At 40.1% G+C, this 19,940-nt stretch overlaps 1 protein-coding gene across 9 annotated transcripts in view; it reads left to right on the top strand.

Annotated features, from left to right (window-relative positions):
• The window catches only part of LOC116322598 (CUB and sushi domain-containing protein 3-like), a 228,863-nt gene that overhangs the window by 194,911 nt on the left and 14,012 nt on the right, over window positions 1–19,940 (top strand). For all 9 annotated transcript variants that reach the window (XR_005614833.1, XR_005614834.1, XM_039619520.1 and 6 more), the window contains 5 exons: window positions 7,183–7,365; window positions 12,421–12,594; window positions 17,308–17,481; window positions 17,900–17,973; window positions 19,034–19,145. Coding sequence is in view for 7 of the 9 variants with exons in the window: in XM_039619520.1 (XP_039475454.1) it covers window positions 7,183–7,365; window positions 12,421–12,594; window positions 17,308–17,481; window positions 17,900–17,973; window positions 19,034–19,145 (717 nt within the window). In the remaining 2 variants the exon portion in view is untranslated. The remainder of the gene's footprint in view (window positions 1–7,182; window positions 7,366–12,420; window positions 12,595–17,307; window positions 17,482–17,899; window positions 17,974–19,033; window positions 19,146–19,940) is intronic.

Here is a 19,940-nt window from a genome sequence, read left to right as displayed (position 1 = left end):
CACTACGGTGAACAGGGAACACACATCTTAGAGATTTCAGTGTTGCTTCGTTAATCACATTTAGTTCAGTCACACTTACGTCTGGCAGTCGTTGAATTTGTTACCCAAGAACTGGAACACACGCGCACACGAAGAAAAAGTTAGAAAATAGGACAAGAACGATTAGGCACTCCTCTGGGTGTGATGGGTAAACACAAATTGAATGTGGAAAAGGATGATCAGCACAATAATGCACAGCAAATGTACTGTTAGCATAGCAGATTGAATCAGCAGCCATTCTCGTGCTTTGTATAATGTATGATCAAGTTGAACACGATGGTCATTGAACGTGATGTTGTGCCCTGTTTCATCTGAAATCACGTGGTAGCGGTGCTGAAATATATGATATCAAATAAGACAAATCTCTTTGAGCCTGTTCTTCCAGTGAGTCATCAAAGATGTCAGGCAGTTTTTATTGTCTCGATCTTGGCAAATGAGCCTCAGAGTAATTAAGAAGTATTCGAATCTATATTCAGTTTGCATCAGGATGACTTTGAAACAAAATTACACATTGTTCTTCTCTCTGAAAGTCCCCATATTCTCTCTTCCTTATTCTTTTCGCTTGTTATTGAATGACAAGAAAAAGATAAATGGTATGGACGTAATTTTCAATTCTGGATTGAAATGGGTCTCTGGAGAGATATGCACAGGGAAGGAGTGAAGAGAGCGAACAACTGGGGAAAAAAAGGGTTTGAATAATAATGATCAAACACGCAGTAAAGCAGAGGAGCTTTCTTGGCTCCTTTTCCCACTTTGGAGCGTGCTCATCCCCAAACTTGTTCTCTTTTGTACTATCACTTCACATTAAAGTTTAGTGGTCAATTCAGGGACATCAACACTTAGGATGCCAGGATTGGCTCACTGTGCCTTCATTAAGGAGGCAATCATTTTCACGGTTCATGGGTAATCGATCATGTAGGTTACCAGATCAAAGTCACACAACACTCTCAAGGGGAGAGAGAAAAGTTTGAACTTTATTTTTTTCCCCCCAGAAACTCTTAACGGATGATACATGAAATTTATAGAGCATGTTCAGAAATTAGCAAATGAGATGAAGTGTATTAAGGAAAGAGAGTTGCTCAGTGAATTGTGAACTAAAGCCATAAAAGCACTTTGTCAAATAAATGGTGAACAGGGATTTTTTCTTAAAAGTGAGAATATTTGCCGTTTAATACACTCTAATTCGGTTGATTTCTCTGCTATCATCATATTTTCGCTTCTCTGTCAGTTTAAGTGTAGTGTTGGATTCCCCAAGTGGTGCAGAGGGATTACTGTACATGAAGGCATTTCTGAAGCGATCTGTTTCTTCAAATTGGAGTTCTTTTTTCCTAAGTAGCTAAAATATACTAAGTAATTGGTCGACTCCCATTGCTTTAGAAAAAAGAAAATCAATGATATAGCATCATGTGTCACTTCTTGTTCTTCTTCTACTACTTCGTCTTTCGGCTGCTCCCTTTAGGGGTCACCACAGTGTATCACCTGCTTCCATCTCAGCCTATCCACCTCGTAGAATATGAGTATATGTCACTAACATTCCCAAAGTATGTCACAGTACAGAAAACAATATTAAACTTCCAAGAAGCAAGAAGAAAATGTTAATGAAGATTTACTGGAAGCAGCTTATTGACTTAATTTCTCACAGCAGTCTGTTTTCTTAGCAAGTAAGTGCACCGAATGAAGAAGCTGCATAGTTAAGTTAAATTGTTGAAGTCGGTAGCCTGCAGCTGTTGTGCACTGTGCTTGCTTGAGTTTTCACTTCCCATAGATAGACATGCATAATTAAACATTTACAACTGTGTACACACATTTTTTCCTCTCTTTCTTTCTGCGACTTTTCCACCTCCTCACAAGATGGTCACTTGACACCGGCTAAAATCTTTAGGAGTTGTCTTTGATTTATGCCATCTGCTTCTGACATGGGTTTGAAGAGATGTGCCATGCTTAATTGAAGATAATGTGTAATTTTGGTGGCTTCAAATGAAATGTGCATATAAAATGTGGCAACACAAAATATGCAGTGAACATTCATATATACTGTGCATAATCTTAGTACAGATTCAGAAGCCCAGCTGCTACAATCCAGACCATGAGCATATGTGACGCAGCATGTGAAAGCCAGGGTTTCTTGTTTTTGTTGCCTGAAATTTGAAAACTTGTAGAATAACATAAAACAGGTTTTATTTATCATTCTTTGTCTATGACTTTTTATCTTGAAGATGTCAAACTGTGTCTGTTCTTTGAGTTGTTGTGATTCAGTAACAATGCAGATAGATAAATACTCACTCGTACAGATACAGCCACTTATAATGGCCGCCTCGTCAGTGACGGCATCGTGATGGGCGCCTGGTGGAATCTTGGCCGATTGCCGGGTGATGGGTGCTTGTAATGATATCTCCCACCTGTGACGTGGGTGATGCAACCATGAGTAGTAACCACCCCTAAGTAGTAGTTAAGAAAACCAGTGGTAATGTCTTGTGTAACCACCAGGGGGAGCAGTGTGGAGGCGCATTCCTTTTAGTGGCTTGTTGCGCTATTTATTTACACCATTAAAATTTGTTCAGGGATTCTTTCATTTTGACACTATCAGCCTTTCTATAAAATACTGATATAGATGTATGTTTGCAGCAAATAAAATATGGGTTGTGTACACCGAACAAGCTAGACAGATTATTGCTGACTTGTGTTTCTGAACATGAAAGCATAAAATGATTGTTTCATTGCATTGCTAATGGTCTTCTACAAAATGCAAAATTGAAATTTGAACGCACTGCGATTGTGCAACAATGTGTATAAGTGTGTGTATTTCTGCCAGAAATATTTGGCACTTTTTTTCTGAATATTTTTGATAATTAATGAGGTCAGTGAAACACTGAGTGTAGGAGTGAACCACAAAGATTTGGCACTGTGCTTAAAACTATTGGTAATTCTCGCCAGTTACGCTTTCCAAATAAATAAACAGTCATAGCATATGCATGCTTTCTCAAGTTGTCTGCTGCTAATCTTGGTCTGTCACCTTTGCGATTTATTTTAATACTCTAGTTTAAAATTTTTGTGCTCTGAATGGGACACTCCAAGTCCAACAACTGGTACATGTCCTGCAAATAAATGTCCAACAGGCAGCATTTATTTATTTAGTTATAGGAAAAACTCCATATGCTGACAGGTAGCAGAGAAGTAACAGTTATTGTTGTTCAACCTGGTCCTAATGAGCGACTATAGAAACAACACTCCCTGCCCCCATAGGATAGCTGATACCTATTTTATACATTTTCTATATTGTTTCTTGTGATTGTGCGATCAAAGATCATCATCATATGAGCCCTCAACCTGAATGTGGAGAAAGGTTAAGGGTATTTAATTTAAGGGTAACTTTTACAGACAGCGGATTCCTTTGTCACAATAAGGTGATCGTTCAAACAGCTCTCTGACCCCCCCTCAGAAGGCCAATGACTTCCAAACTCTGGCCAAATATCCGCTCTAGGCCGTCTGTGATTTTAACACATATAAACAGTATTCCAGGAATCACTGACAGCAGGTATTTACAGAACACTGGTGCAAAAACATTCATTTTCCTTGTATTTTCCTGAACCAGCCCCCATAAAATGCAGCCCAAACAGCTGATAAGTTACACACCCACTCCTGGTGACACTGCGCAGTTGAGTAAAGGGGTGTGTTTGTAGTGGAAAGTAGACGCTCCCCAGGAGAAGAAAGGGGGGATGCCTAGTGACTGACATTCAGCTGAGAGCTCACTGTGATTTAACAGTCAGCCGGCTGACCTCTGGTTGAAAGCGGCAGTTTTCAGTGGCTATATCTGCTGCGTGTTTATTAAAGTGTATTAAATAGTAAATATCTAACTAATAACTAATAATTTATTTGACATTCATTTTGAGAAGATGATAAATCTTACTGGTAAACACTAAACTTCTCCTCTAGGCCAGTAATGAAGACTGGTACTGCAGGTTTGAAATTACTGAGTTACATTTTTATACAAATTTCTTTATTTGTATAAAACATGAATTAAAAATGGTAATAGGAGGTCGTCACTCTGACCTAAATTTATTGCTCTGTATTGAAGTTTGTGTCCCAGTGGCAGGTGGGTCACACTTTGCATACGACTGGGCACAATTTGCAATTTAATGCCAACAGCCTGTGTTCTTTATGTTTTTTTCAAGGAACAAAATGACTTTTCCTTTTTCTTTTGATTAGAGTGAGGATTTCAGATTTTTTTTTTTATTAAAAAAAAAATAAAAGCAGCAGCACTCTTGACTTTGGGAATGGCTGGTGTAAGCCTATCTGAAGTTGAGTATTTTCACATTTCCTGTCAAATATCTCACAGACAAATTTTTGTTCAGACAGTCAATATTACCAGAAAATGAACCCTACATGCTTTGGTGAGCCCCAGATGTTATCTTTCCTCCACAATGCACCACAGAGAAGCTTGTCCTTGTAGTGTAATTACTACATTATTACATGAGTACTCAAATATCACAGAACTAAAGTCTTAGAATTCGAAACATGGTTTACGTTATCTGACTTAGACTGGAAATTGATAACAAGTTTAATATTTCTAAGTAGTAAGTTACTGTGTGCAGTGCCACAGAACCACTTTGGGTGAGGAATAATATGACAACTGCACATTAAACATCAAATGTATCAGCACCAGCTCCACTGCAGTTTATTCTTTGTCAGATTATGATATTTGGGGCAGGAATCTGTAAGATGGATGTAGTATTGCATGTAGCATTGCTTCAGTTAACAGAAAAGGCACACAACAAATGGCTATACATCCCAAACAAGCATAAAGGGTGCTGTTGTGGTTTTATGTTAATTTTCAAAATAAATGAGACTAGATTCATCACATAGTGACATCAATTTCAAATCTCGTAAAATGAAGAATCCAGGTTTTCCCATGTGCTCTGTCAGAATACAAAGTTGGTTTTACCCGGCAATGAAAAACTCCAAGTGTTGAATTCCTTGGCAGAAACCGAAAATAAACAAACAGAAATTAATTTAAGGGAGGAGGCGTTAGCAGTGACAGCCATATGCATCAAACTGACTTCTTACATTAAGGTGAACAAGTCAGGAAAGATTTTGTAATAAGTATGCACAAATTAGAGCCTCCGAGATGAAACGAGGGCTATGAAAAAGCAATCAAATAAAGGCTGGCAACTATAATTTCATCAGCGGTAGCACTGGGTTAAGACCTGACAACATACTGGGCCAACACTCAGCCATCTGTTTACTTTGGAGAAATTGTGCCATGAAACGAAGCCAAGAGTAGGCATATGAAAAGAAGAGACTGCACAAAATACATTAGTATTATTATTTTTATTAGTTCCTCTGCTGATTTAGACAAATTATATAACTAGAGTGGTGTAATCTAGAATGGAGAAGTGCAAGTAAACATTACGATTACTGTTAGTAGTATTATGACAGTGTAGGTGTCACTTAGTCTTATGTCATGTACACAGCAAAACGGGCAATGTAGCTATTCCTTATTTTCACAAAACATTATGTCAGATGCCTGGAAATCATTTTTAGTTATGTTAATGCCTCGAATACTTAAGAGGCCGACAAATATTGTGTTCCTTAGACAGCATCTAAAAGAGCTGCTTTATAAAATGATGATTCATTGTTACTTTATTACGGTCCACCCATCATTTATTTGTCACGTGGGCTTTTAGAAGTCATTTGGGAAACTGCTTGTATGTTGCTTTCAGTTACAAAATTATTACATTCAGACTAAAACCTCAGTGTATCTAAAAGTATCATTAAAAACCCCATGTCGCTGTATTCTGCTCTCAGCTCCCATTCAGGACATGCAGTATGAGATGGATTTCATCCAGCGGAAGTAGCTTTCTTTTTAAGAACTTAATGATTGTGATGAAATAAACTGAATCTCAGTTTTCTGAAAAGTGCAAGTAAGCAACTTTTGTTACAAACATAGACTTCACATAAATGGTGGATGTAGTCACCTTTTGGCTTGTGAAGCTGACTCTTAAAGCCCAAAGGTGGGGATTCTGACTTCCACTATCTTGATATTTTGTAGCAGGATGCAACAATTAAAGAGCTGGATGCAGAAACCGAGGGAATTGGTACACACCTTTTCATTCACAGTGTTGGCCGGTTCAGATACCTAACCTGTTTTACCGTCCTTTTTGATTGCAAATGGGAAAATATTTTACAAAAATAAATGTTGTATCAAATGTGACTTAAAACTAGCCATTATGACCAAAAACACATCAGGGAAGTGTTTACTGAGGTCATAGTTCAAGAGAACAGTGCTGGCTTTTTCCTTTTGGGATAGATAAGTCCCCCCATGCTCTCCATTAGAAAGAAAGCAGATTCAGAGTGTTTGTGCACTGGCTTCACTATTCAGGTCCAGAAGCCACACTGGTAGCCTCATCGATTACAAAGACCAGCTGAAATACAAACAACATGGAAGAAAAGTACTTTTACGTATCTGTAAAACTGCAGCCAAGCTAATTTTTCCAGTAATTTTTTACAGATAAATGTCCCTCAGAGGTGAATAAATTGCTACTCTCTCATGTCCAACAGCTCATTACAGACCTGCCAAATCACGCAAAAGGCAATACCCTGATCAGTCATACTTAAGTTGAACCAGCGTTGCTTTTGGCAATTCACGACTGCACAGAACTATTTGATTCATACGAGTGAAAGAATACTCAGAACCAATTAACATTTACCAGTCACGAACATATAATTACCAACTAGCTGGTGGCAAACACGCGGCGTTAAGTTTTTTTGTGTTTTGTGTGCAGACATCTCCTGTTCTTGTCACTGTCTTGGGTCGAGGTGCAGCAATGATCATCATACACAGCTGTAAATGTCACAGATATTTCAGTCATTTCATAAAATATTAGTACGACTGCTGTATCATTATTAAACCTGAAAAGATTCATCCTAACCATGATGAAGTACACAGTGATGTCGCAGTGGCACAAATAAACAATGCAAGATTAGGAAAGCAACCAATGATTAATGATACAAGGGAAGACTGAAAATAGAAATGTTGAGGGAAAAGCAGGCTCTTCTTTATGCTTTATGTTTCATGTTGAAGTTCGCTCCACACCATTTAGGATGATTTCTGATGCAGCACTTATTTTTTACTACCAATGGCAGTGATCACCTGTGGCGATCCCGGTATCCCAGCAAATGGACTCAGGTTTGGCGACGACACCACAGTGGGCCAGAATGTGACGTTCATGTGCCAACTGGGGTATGTGATGGTGGGAGGGGACAACGCTTTCACCAGGACCTGCACCAGCAATGGGACGTGGAGTGGAACCATGCCAGCATGTCAAGGCAAGTACCTCCCACAGATACGCATTTCTCCTACACTGTATCAAAGACTTGCTGCGGTGGACGGTCAACCTTGATAACCATCAGACAGCGTTGTAACAACCTTGGCATGCCAGCACACTGTCACGCACAATCTAAAGTATATGCTTACATCCAGAGATCTAATGAGATTAGCAAGAAAGGTGACACAGGCTTCCTGTGTAGTCAGATACTGCCATATACTCCTCACTTAAGCGCACTGATAATGCAAATGGCAATGACACTGAAAGACATAAACCTATTTGCATAATAAGGTGCATATATTTGAAACGCACACATCCACAAGCACACACACAGAAATAAAGCCATTTTTAATGTGTTTCTCAAAATATCACCCATTTATTGCAAAAATCTTGCTATTTTTTATGCTTCACTGCCTATGGCCACATTCTCAGCTGGATTTTTTTTTAAAACACACAAAAAATCTATATATCTCTGTCTATGATGATTTCATCCCCCAGTCTTGAGTTGCACCTGCGAATGCAAAGAGCCAATGCTAAAAGTTCTCTGACACCTTGTGATGGATGGCTAATAAGTCCTCTCTATCACCACAAGGATACCTCTAATTGTACCCCAACAGTTAATCACTGGAGTCCTCTCCCTGAAGTTTGTGCCCATTCTACTCTATGATTAACATCAAAGTTGGAAAATCCAGGAAGAGGACTTAGCCGTTGTACGCCCATCAGCGATACATCACTCCATGATTTATGACGCCTGAGTGGAGGCATAGATTAGCATTTCTGCGCTTGACACTCAAAAGTAAGTATTGCAGGGAAGATTAACTTGTGCAGCGAACAGCTCAAGAGTACACCAGGAAGGGGAAGAGCCCACAAGGCTAATAGGGGCTCATTGTTGCTAAGGAACTGTTCCCAGGCTGCTGTCTCAGTTACAGTGAAGCAGGCCTCTTGAGGTAGACGAAAGGACAAATGAAATGTGAGAAAATAGGCAGGTTGTGAGAGGTTCAAACATAAGAACCTGCTGGATGTTTAAGAAAATCAGAAACACACAAATTCAGCAAAAACCCAGAGCCTGATTACGTTTGCTTCCTGTGTAATGGCTGCTTTGAGTTTGTTTTTTGTGTTTCTACTTGTAACCCATATATAAGACTTTTTTGGGGGGGGATCCAAAGATAGATGAGCTCATAAGTAGCTGTTTAAGCCAAGCTACTTCTTGCCCTACTAATCTTCTCAACCTTGTTTTGAAGATTACAAAATTACAAAATTCAGTCTGACAGTAATTGTAATATTTTATTAGTGCTATTCAATATTAACGTGCCGTGTTCTGTGGTATTGTACGGTGAAGCTGTTGGTTGAATTGATGGTCCCCACAGCTGTTTAAACTGGGAGAGAAAAGAAGACAGAGGGCATGGGTGTATATGTGCAAGTGTATAACCCCCATGTGTGTATATTAAAAGTGTGTGACATTGCTAACCTCTGAGCGCTAATCCTTGACAGCTACCGCAACCACTCAGCCACTCGGCCCCCGATCCTGCTACGCTTAATGGGGGTGGTGTGGAAAGGAGCAAAACCCCAGAGCTTAGGCCTCCTCATCACACTCGCTCACACACCGCTGTGCCTGAATACAATCACACGGGGGCATTCAATTACAGAAGTGTCTCTCTCATGCATACGTAGACACAGATGCTTGCACACTCACGTTTTCTCCCAGCGCTGCCACTGCCTGAATGCTGTCAGCTCCCACTGACCTGTATGCATTAGTCAGTGAGCCACAAGGTCCCTCCTGCCTCTGCCTCTGTCTCTCCACTGCCTTCGCTTTTCCGATAGCACTTATTTCTCTCATGGGATAAATGAATAAAAGAAAGGCAAGAGAGAGGGAGGACTTTGATTACTAAGTGGGTGCTCAACATTAATTTTCCATTCCTCAGTGTGGATGGGGTATAAAGAAGGAGTACAGAAGTTTTAAGCTTTGTTTTCCCCCTGTCGCTGTGCTCTTCCTGTCCTTTGGTCTCTTTCGAAGACTATCTAGGGCAAGCAATAGAAAAGCACACTGGTAATCATAGGTTGTTTTATCATCACTCTCCCTGACAGCCTACGCAGTGGGACATCTCAGAAAAGGACTGGAAAAATATCTGTTTTCTTTTCTTTCATGTGAAACTAAAAACAATGCCTATTTTAGTACAAGTTTTTTTTGTTGTTTTTGTTTTTTCGTTGTTCATTTTTCACGATTGGGTTTAAGTTGAAGGTGCTTGCAGTTCACTCAAGGTGAGCTGTTTTAAAATTGTCACACCTGGCATCTGTCATCTTGTCATAGATTTTGGATGATTGTGCCACAGGAAACTGAGTTAGCATTCCAAGAAAGGGAGGGGGAGGAGAGAAGAAAAGTGAGAGGAAAGCCAAGAGGAGAAAAATTGAGACTAAAAGAGACAAAGAGGTTTTGCATGTGCCAAGCCTGGGCATAAATTTGCACTTAGTGTATGAGCATCAGTTTTAGCCACAGCGTTTGTGTGTGATGACGCATCCTAAGCCTTGCCCGGCAAGGATTCAGTTTGAATCCCAGGTTTGGCATGTTCAGCTAAGAGGCACTAATGCTGCTTAGAACTACTTACGAAAATGGGGACACTCTCTGCTTTTTTTTTAAAGCAAGTAATTTCAGATGCAGTGCTTACAGGATTAGAAGACCTACTCCTCTAATCTGTGTAAATTGCCTACTTGCGCACGTGCACTCATACATTTTGTATTCCGTTTTTTTCGTGTCTTTTACACAGATATACCGTAAGATCACTGAAATACACACGCAAACCTACTTTCTACTTTACAGCCTCCAGCTAGGCATTTTAGTGAGATAATTCAGAATGAAGTGCCCTTTTTTTCCCCAGAGCAACAACATGGAAATCCCAAACTGAAGGCTCTCTTTACTGATTCATTAACTTCAAAGGGAAACAATTTTAAGTGAACCTGTTTCTCCTTGAGAAACAAAATTAAGTTAACAAACAAAACATTAAAAAACAGATTGAAGCACGAGAAGGATTTTGCTCTTATTTTTATTCTCTGTTCACCGTGTCCTAAATGCTGTTCTGATTATAGCACACTTCATATATACTGTATATGCTGCTGCAAAATGTCCATATGGAAATCATTTTGGATCTGCTGCCAACTGAGAACAAAAGACAGTTCCACCTTTGAGAGGATGTGTGAATATCCCACAGTGGCTTGCTCCACATTTACTGTAATTTGTTGTGCAGAGAATGAAAAGTTGAGCTAACGAGGCAAGGAAGTTGTCCGTCATGTGCCTGCCTTCTATCCCCGCATCACTCTCATGTCATAACTTGGATAATTGTTACAACTTTTTGATTTTTGAATTGTGAAAATAAGATGAAGCGAATTAAAGGCTTCTCTGTCAGCGAGCCATATGTAACAAGCAGGCATGTATTTTAAATATAAACTAATCAACTGAACTTGCCACAGTTGAAAGACTCGAATAAGGCTCGACTTCAGTTTGCAGATGTTTGTTCAAGTGTTTAACCAAACTCAAGAATGCCAAAAAGAAAGAAGGGAGAAAAAGACTTGGGGGTAATGATGGGTGCTGAGGGAGGATAGCAGTGGTATAAAGCAACGGCACTAATTTATTCACATCTCTAAAACCCATATCCCATCTGCGTCCCCACGGGTTCATCTCCAAGTGTGTCAGAACAAACTCTGAGCTTTATTATGCATTCATTTATTACATTTGTTGAGCTGAAAGTTTACGGCTTACACAGACGCAAGATGTCCCCCTCATTTTGCACAGAAATTATTCTGTATTCTCCAAACAGAAATTGCTCACAGTCAAAACACAGACTATTTCTCTGAGCTAAAGACCTCATTTTCAGCTGTAATCCACACTATGCAGAATGGTGAATTAGTGCCACCTCTGCTGCTTTTAATTTGATGCTTTTGGTGTAATGGGGATTTGGTCACTACATTGACCAGTTTTAACCTGACTTGTTTTTTTGTTTTGTTTTGTTTTTTTAAAAGATCTCTGGGAAACATTTTAACCATCAGTATATGAATATAAAGATAAAAGCTTTTATTTCTTGGATGAAAAGTGAGTGTATTACTATGTTTACTGTGTTTTTACATCCATCTTACACCATCTTAACCTTTAATATGCCTTTAATATTTAGCAACATTTCAATTTGAAATGTAAGATTCTATAGCTGTGTAGCCATATTCTTGTAAATACAGATAAATCACAGTAATTATTGTTTGTCTGTTCTCCTTGAGTAACAGTCAGCAGCCATTTTGGTTGCTGACTGTTACTCACCTTCGCTGTAAGGTAGAAGAAAGAAACAATCTTTCCTCAAGGTTTCCTTTGACCTCTCCTGCTGGCATCCAAGGCTACTAAACCAAATATTTTCAAAATTACAACATTTTCTTGTTGTAAGTTATATTTTAGCTGAGTCTTCGTTTGCAAAATACCTTCCTCCAGCAAATATTCAGACTATGTCAAAGAGTGAGCCATACATGATTCCAGTAAACTATCAAAGACTAAATTTTATCTATAACTCTAACTACTTCAAGTTTGCTTTAGACCAGGGGTGTCGAACTCCAGGCCTCGAGGGCTGGCGTCCTGCAGGTTTTAGTTATCACCCTGGGTCAACACACCTGAATCAAATGATTAGTTCATTACCAGACCTTGGAGAACTTCAAGACATGTTGAGGAGGTCATTTAGCCATTTAAATCAGCTGTGTTGGATCAAGGACACATCTAAAACCTGCAGGACACTGGCCCTCAAGGCCTGGAGTTCGACACCTGTGCTTTAGACCCTCAACTATTGCAGAGGGTGGCGCTACACACTAATTATTGATTCTCCCCTTAAAGTCAGAGAGTACTATGAGCTGTCAGAATGGGAAGTTGAACTATTTCCTATTTTTTAGTTCTGGCGATTTTGCTGAGATTTGAAATTTGAGTCTTGCCCTCTTTTAAGCACTGCCTTGACTCAAACTTAATTCGTTCTGATTTGTGCTTTGATTATACTCTGATACGTCTGTGACCTGCGTATCCAATCTATCCCTACAGTGGTGACATGTCCTACACCCCCATCCATCCCCAACGGCCTCCTTGAGGGCTCAGTCCTGGAGTGGGGAACCAGCGTGAGTTACACCTGTTTACCCGGCTATGAGCTGTCTTTTCCTGCTGTGCTAACCTGCACAGGGAACGGGACGTGGAACGGAGACTTGCCTCAGTGCTTGCGTGAGTCATCATTTCCTACGTTCATTCATGCCCACAGTGCCTTCATAATGATTGTAATGTACAGGAAGTCTCTCTATGTTTAGACTGAAATAAACCAGGTGACATTTCTGAGACTGTCAGAAACTCTGTAATTCCAACAGTGAGCCTAGTTGGACTTTTTCTGTTTTTGCCCGTTTTTAACCATTATCAGGCTTATGAAATTTTTGACTCTTAAAAAAAGTCTTGCATCCTTTTGTTACATGTATTTGAGTTTCCAGACAGCTCTATACCTGCATATAATTTTGTTTCTCCCATTCATTACACTAGTTTTAAGTTGTGCCCTCCAAGGCAAAATCCCGCATACACCACTTTTGCTGCTTTAAAAGGTTACTTCAAGTTAATGAAAGTCAAGGAATTTTGCTTAAGGATCATACAAATGAAATGAGACAGTCTGGCAGAGATGCAGAACAGAGATTATATCTGATCTCCTAAGTTACAACATCAGGGTTTTTTTTGCAAGCATTCAATCATACTTAACCCTTAAACCACTTAAAGTAAATTAAAAAAAACATCTTTCTTAAATGAAGGCTGGAAAAATGCAAAGAGGAGGAGTTGGACGTTAGATCCTGCCCATTAGCACGTGAAATTTAAGCTCATTTTTGCATTTTGATTAAATGAAAAGTGAATTGACCTCTAGCCTAAGTAACAAAGCTACAATGTTAACGATGAAGATGATGATGATCCGAGCGCAGCCACAAGTGGAGTGTCGGGTGTGTCTTACTACATTAAGACCCTTCTCGGAATCATCTTTGCAAGCATAATAATAACCTCTGGGATGCATGACTGCTCAAGAGTGTCTCGCTGTCATCTGAATCATTCTTGCATTGTATCAGTCGGACAGAAATGAAATATCAAGAAGGCTAGAGTACTTACATGCATTTGCTTCTCTCTGAATATCAGTCAGGGCTAAGTAGAATAAAACAAAAGCCACTAAAAATAATCATGCTCAAACCCTTCGAGTGCCGCTGTTTTGTTTGAAGTATCGCCACTTTAACTGCTGAATATAGGCAGTCCTTTTGTGCTGAGTGAAGTGCTGAATTTTGCATCGCCCAAATTAAATATTGCAGCCCTCGTGTGCAAGAAATCTCTGCCGTCAGATACTCGACTTTTTATTAGCTATAGCGTTTTATTGTATACAGTTACTTTGGCAAGGTTTTGAATTAGAGGAAAATTGGGATGTTTCTAGTATTTCATTATCACATGTTGGATCACAACAGACTGAACCTATAAAGCCCCCCGAGCCCATTTGAAAATAGTGCATTTGCTGCTGTGCTCTCTTGTAATTGATGCTGATGACAGAGTTCATTGCTTGTGGCCATCTTCAGTCAGGCAAACGCGGGCCCATTTGGGTACTTAGCCTCTGAAATGCAGCTGACAGACTGCTCGTGTTTGTGGCCACGCTACTAGAAGCATAGTACCGCTTGTAGCCATTTGCTATACTCAGTGGCCACATAGCAGTCATTTACTGTAAGTCAGTACGCGCACTGCTTTCTGATTTATACCCTGCTTAACTGTAAACGACCATATTTGTGCGCCATGCCCTGATAGTGCTCTAGCAAAGCTGAGTAACCAAATGCGTGTTGTATTGAGGTACGCTTGTATCTTTGTTCGCCTGCTAAGAGTAAAACATGTCGCCTGTTCGTAAAATGCATAAGGTTCCACTTGATTAATGTCTGGAAGTTGTCTACTCCAATTATGGTGAGCGGGGTCATCCCTCAGCACACTACAATCATTTTTCCACATCAGCTACCCCAAAACAACCTCCCGCAGCAACGTGAGTGAGTAACCTTTATGTTCCATGATACTGTTAAGTGTATCTGGGCAGAGAATTGTTTTTGAATTGGTAATTATATTTAATAGCTCTATCACTCATAACGCAGAATTCATGCTTTAGTGATTGTGCTAAATTGACACAAATTGAGAGGAATGCACTATAAATATCACCGAGTGTGACCAATAACCAACTTCTGTGGAGAACTTGGCTCTCCTGCTACATTACTCGCGGTAGGAACAAGTATATGATAAATCACTGAGGTTTACCAAGGAAAATAAACGAGTCATTAAAACGGGAAGACAAAGGGGAAAAAATGCTGATCATATTTGGTGTAGAAAAGGCTATTATCTGTGCTTTAAAGTGACAACAATGCACTATCTACAGCAGTCTCCGCTGGTGGTTATTATCAGTTGAGAAGTCATTAGAGGTAAATTCTTCTGTGGTCAAAGTTTGTTTATGGTACTGGCCATTATTACTGGGACGCTCTCCATTTTCACAGGCAAGCTGTGAATGCCCATATGCCTGCAGTATTTTTGTATCTGTGCATTAGCTGCAACTATAAAGATAATCTTAAATATTTTCTTAAGTTACCATCTTCACTGAGGAGATTTCCCAACAGAATCATAAAGTCAGTGGGACGAATCATCAAATTCCTTTTAGCTACATCGTACAGATTTGCTGCAAATCAGACCTGATAAGTTTGTTATGTTTTGTATGGCATGAAATCATTTTAAATATACTGCCTAGCAGTTTAGTATACATACAGCATGGCTGCACTGCTGTCTGTTTAAAAAAAAAATATAACTGCAATTTATCAACTTCAACTCAGCATTTTCTCTTGAAATACAGTTCAGCAAAACTCCAGGAGGTGCAATGAATCAGCAAAGCAAGTCTTTTCTTAATAGTTGAACTTTCTTTAGCCAGACAGGATTAAGATGCATGGCCCTGCGCTCTATAACAACACATAGGAATCTCCTAAATTCAATGTTTAAGAATGCTAGTTCATGCGTCTGCAAGGATGCAACTTTGAATGTGGCCTCTGCATACTGATTACCTTAAAGCATTGATAATTCATCAAGGAAATAGTGGGGCCGAAAGAGAGTGAGAAAAACTTTGACTAGTCTCTCTCAGTCTTCCATCAACACACATATACATACACATGAACACACAGGCACATTAAATATGCTGAGCTTGGTTTGGCCTGGGGCCATTTCTCTTATATATCCATAAAACAGTACATTATTTCCCCGCAGCCTAAAGCTCATGACTGATGTGCATGTCACCTGGTTGGCCTGTATTGTCAACCCTCCAAAGTGCCATCTGCATACAGAGTCTTACAATGCCTTTTTTGAAGTGACAAGAATCATTTTTCAGATCTGGAACCGTATTTGCATCTTTGCTTGCTGTCATATCAAAAATGGGTAAACCGCTGCAAACAAGGGGGCAGAAGCTCTCAATGCATCATTTTCACTGGGGGTCTAAAGGATAAGGAAACACATTTTCCAGGAGAAGATCCGTCCCTAAATCCAAGGATTTTTTCCTCAGATAACAGTATTTCCAGTAATGGCTTTATTCAGACATCCCTGAATGGGCTGGATTCTAATCACTTCTTTTACTCGATATCTATTGTGTCAGATATTGGAAGTGAGAAAACCCTGTTGGCTTTTTTTTTTTTTTTTAGGGAAAAGAGCAAACAAGAACTTATCTCTGTCTCCAGACCTGCATGTAGCAGCACATGTCAGGTCTGGAGAAGCAGCGCCTGCCTTATTACAGACTTGATCCCACAGTGCTCTGGCTGCGTGACTGAAGACTGTGACTCTCGCCTCTGCACTCTCACGCACTGAGCATTTCTGGATCCTCCACATCCAACAAGTATCTTTCACTGATCCACTTGGTTACAGTGGCTTGCTAGGTGCAAACATTAAATAAAGAAAAGACAGAAAAATAAACTAGCAGACTGTCTCTGGACATCACAACCATTCAGCCTAAATCACTCCAGTCAGTTTGATTAGATGTCTATAAGCAATAAATTGAGGGAGCCGCAGTGGCAATCCATTGGGCATCATCTGCTGAGGTTGTGGCTTTAGTCCCATTTAAAAAAAAAATGATATCATACAAGGGGCCTGGAGAGCAACAGCAGCAGATGGCTGTAGTTGTGTTAACCTCAAGGCCCTGTCAGAGAAATTAATATTCACTTGCTAATTATTTTGATCTCAAATTGAGAGCCGTCGCCCCCCTCTCACTCCCTCTTTGCTGTCAAAATGAATATGCACATACCCACCATTAGCGCTCACCAGCAAGGTTGAGTGTTGGAAACAAAAAATAATAAAAAAAGAGACAGAGTAATTCATCCAGAGACAAGGACGTCAATGCATCTGCCCACACGCAATAAAAAATGGGCAAAAGACTTTGTGCAACAAGCATAATGTCAATGCAATTTGAATAATTCAGTCCTTGAAGACTTTGCGGATCATATAGAGAGACATTCATTTTTACAGGCGGGAACGGGAATAAAGAGGATGTAATAAAAAGCCTATCAAAAACAGCAAAGCTCACAGCAGCAATCAAAACCAGTGTCGGCTCCTGTGGTCTGATCATGTGTGGGTACAGAAGAAGCCCCCATAGCTTATTAGTTGTGAATATAATACTGAAGACTCAGCTGAACAGTGCTTTCAGTTGACTCTCTGCATGCAGTCTTCCTTTTGTGTTATGCAGCAGAAAAGAGACAGATGTTTGAATTTTAAAAAGGAGCTAGATCATTTTCTGCATTCGTAATCACACGAACAGAATATATCCTTCACACTGCACCTGGATACGTCCTGTATGGTTACAGAAACATCTGTGCTGCTGTTGTTGATCAGGAGCAGTATCAGCAATATTACACGTTTCTGCCTCTGCAGCCAAGTTCTGCGGTGATCCTGGGACGCCTCCCAAAGGAAGGCGAGAAGGACGCAGTTTCATCTTCAAGTCAGAGGTCACGTTTAGCTGCAGTGCCCCCTACGTGCTGGTGGGGTCAACAACTCGCATGTGCCAGGAAGACGGGACCTGGAGCGGATCTCAGCCCCGATGTATAGGTGAGGAAACAAAACTCGCTGATTCACCTAAACACAGAAAATCTCAGTGTTTGAAAACAGTTTTGGAGTTTTCCACTGTAATTACATTTTTCATTCCTAATTATATTACAACAAACAAATGCACAAGAACATAAAGAACAAAACGGATGAAGGTGAATGAGAATCAGGCTGCCATCTGGTGCTGATGTAAAACTGAATCAAAGTATAAAAATCATTTATGTGCCTCTTTATTTTCATCTGACATTAGCTGCTAAGGAAATATTTGACAAAATGCATAAAATAAAGTGCTTTTTTGTAATTTAAAGACAATTGAAAGCAGAGAAATGCATTTTATTTCCGGTCATGTTACTGCGTCACATCAGTAATGAAACTCCAGAGAGAAGTCTTTTTTTTCACTGTCGTATTCTAATTTTTCCAGAGCCCACGAGAAGCACGTGTGAAAACCCGGGGACACCTGAGCATGGCTTCATGAATTACTCAACAGGTTTTAAGGTGAACCGAGCAAAGATTGCAATGGATGCATTTCATAAAAATGGCTGTAGGCACTTTAATTCTGGAGTGATTTGTTTTGTGTGTGTGTTTTGTTTAGGAAGGCTTTTTTTCCCAGAATTTATGGTATAAAGGTGTTTGAAATATTAGAATTTCCACATTTTCCAGTATATCTAACAGGTCAAAGCACCCAATCAAAGTAGCACTCACTGTAACTCTGATGTGTTAATCACCCTTCGTTTTCTTCTAAATGTGCAATATCCAGTGGATTTTTGTGGGTACAGTTATCATGTATTCCTTTGGATGACGTTATGTGGGTGCAAGGATGTAGCAGAGAAGTGCGTGCATATAATTCCCCAAAACCAACTGGATTTTTCAACCCCCCGGAATGTCCGTGGGGAGATGTGAGGGAGGAAAAAAATGCATCTTAAAAAAATAAATAAATAAGTAACTGGTGGTATGACCATTGATCTGTGCTCAGTGAGATGAGATGCTTTCAGTCTGTGTGTTTCGCTTTATTTTTGCCCTCCCTATTGCTTTTAGAGTGTCACTTACAAGTGCAATTTCTCCACGACATTCAGCTGAATGTGTGATATGAAATTTATCCCATATGAAAGCTGAGGGAGCTTATTTAGATAAGTGCTTGTAATGGCTGCAGTCTTGCATTTTTCTGCATTACTGAACATTTTTACCAATATCCTGAGACTACCGAATGAGAAAATTCACTGTTGATGATGTCTTTAAAGAGTCGACTGGGATGGTAGAAGGAAATAAAAGTCATTTATTAGCAGAACAGAAAGCAGTTGAATATTTTAACCAGAAAGTCATCTTCCTCACTCTTTAATGTCTGCGCATCAGTTGCAAACACAAACATGGGCCATCGCCTCTGGGAATAGCCTCCATCTGCCTCTACACGCTACAGATAATCATTAAAAAAGTGAAAAAAAAACTTTGGTGTGCACTGTGTTTTTTCCAGGCGCTTTAGTTTGATGCTAGGAGCCTATTGGCATTTGCATCATTGTATTGACTTTTTCCACTTTGTGTGCGGTCTGTTGGTGGCCAGGTGGGCAGCAGAGTCGACTTCCAGTGCCAGCAGGGACACATACTGCAGGGCTCCACCACAAGGCTCTGTTTGCCGGATCTCACCTGGACTGGCACCCAGCCAGCCTGCATCTGTAAGTGCTTGTTCCTTATGCTCTAACTATATCTTAACATCACTCGTTGTTGTTGTTTTTCACTACTCCTCCTGGCATCTTGTCGCTGCTTATCCGCATTGCCGACTGCTCCAGACACTCTGTTTTTGCTTTTCCCCGCTCTGCCTCTGTCGATACCTCCCATCAGTAACTTTTCACATTCGCTCGATCCTGCCATAACCTCTGACCTCGCAGTAGATTGCAGCTTGCCCCTCAATCAACCTGCCATCATCCTGAGACTGTACTGAACACCGTGATCACTGTCCTTCTGTTTAAACTCCCTGAAATGTCGACCGACACCAAACTATGGCTGTGTAGTTTAGCCCATTCACTTTGCCGAGATAAGTGGTTTTCTAAAATGTGACATAGTCCAGTCTCCCAGTAAAACCCTTTCTGCTACAGTGGGTTTTTTTACTGGAATATTTCCAATTTAGATTAAGCACCCACAATGTAAACACTTTAGCTGTGTGATGATAATGTGCTTCAGATGATATTTTGTAATCTTGATTTCATAACTACAAAAATATAAGGCATCCGTTCAAATCCCAGAGACATTTACACTGAGGAAGCAAGCTGAGGCATTGCGATACCTGCCCCGCGTCCTCTGCCTTCCTCGCAGCCCTGTGTGTCTGTGCATCTGCTGTAGTGGGAGAAGGGGGAGTTTAAGACGAATAGTGAAACCTTGAATATGTGCCTGCTGTGTTTTTGTTGTTCATACACTCAGCTAAAAACAAATCAGGTAAACCTGACAGAAGCTGTTTCAGTAGAACCTTGATG

Source organism: Oreochromis aureus, linkage group 11 (genome assembly GCF_013358895.1).
Source record: "Oreochromis aureus strain Israel breed Guangdong linkage group 11, ZZ_aureus, whole genome shotgun sequence".
Taxonomy (NCBI): domain Eukaryota; kingdom Metazoa; phylum Chordata; class Actinopteri; order Cichliformes; family Cichlidae; genus Oreochromis; species Oreochromis aureus.
This window is presented reverse-complemented; position numbering and strand designations above follow the sequence as displayed.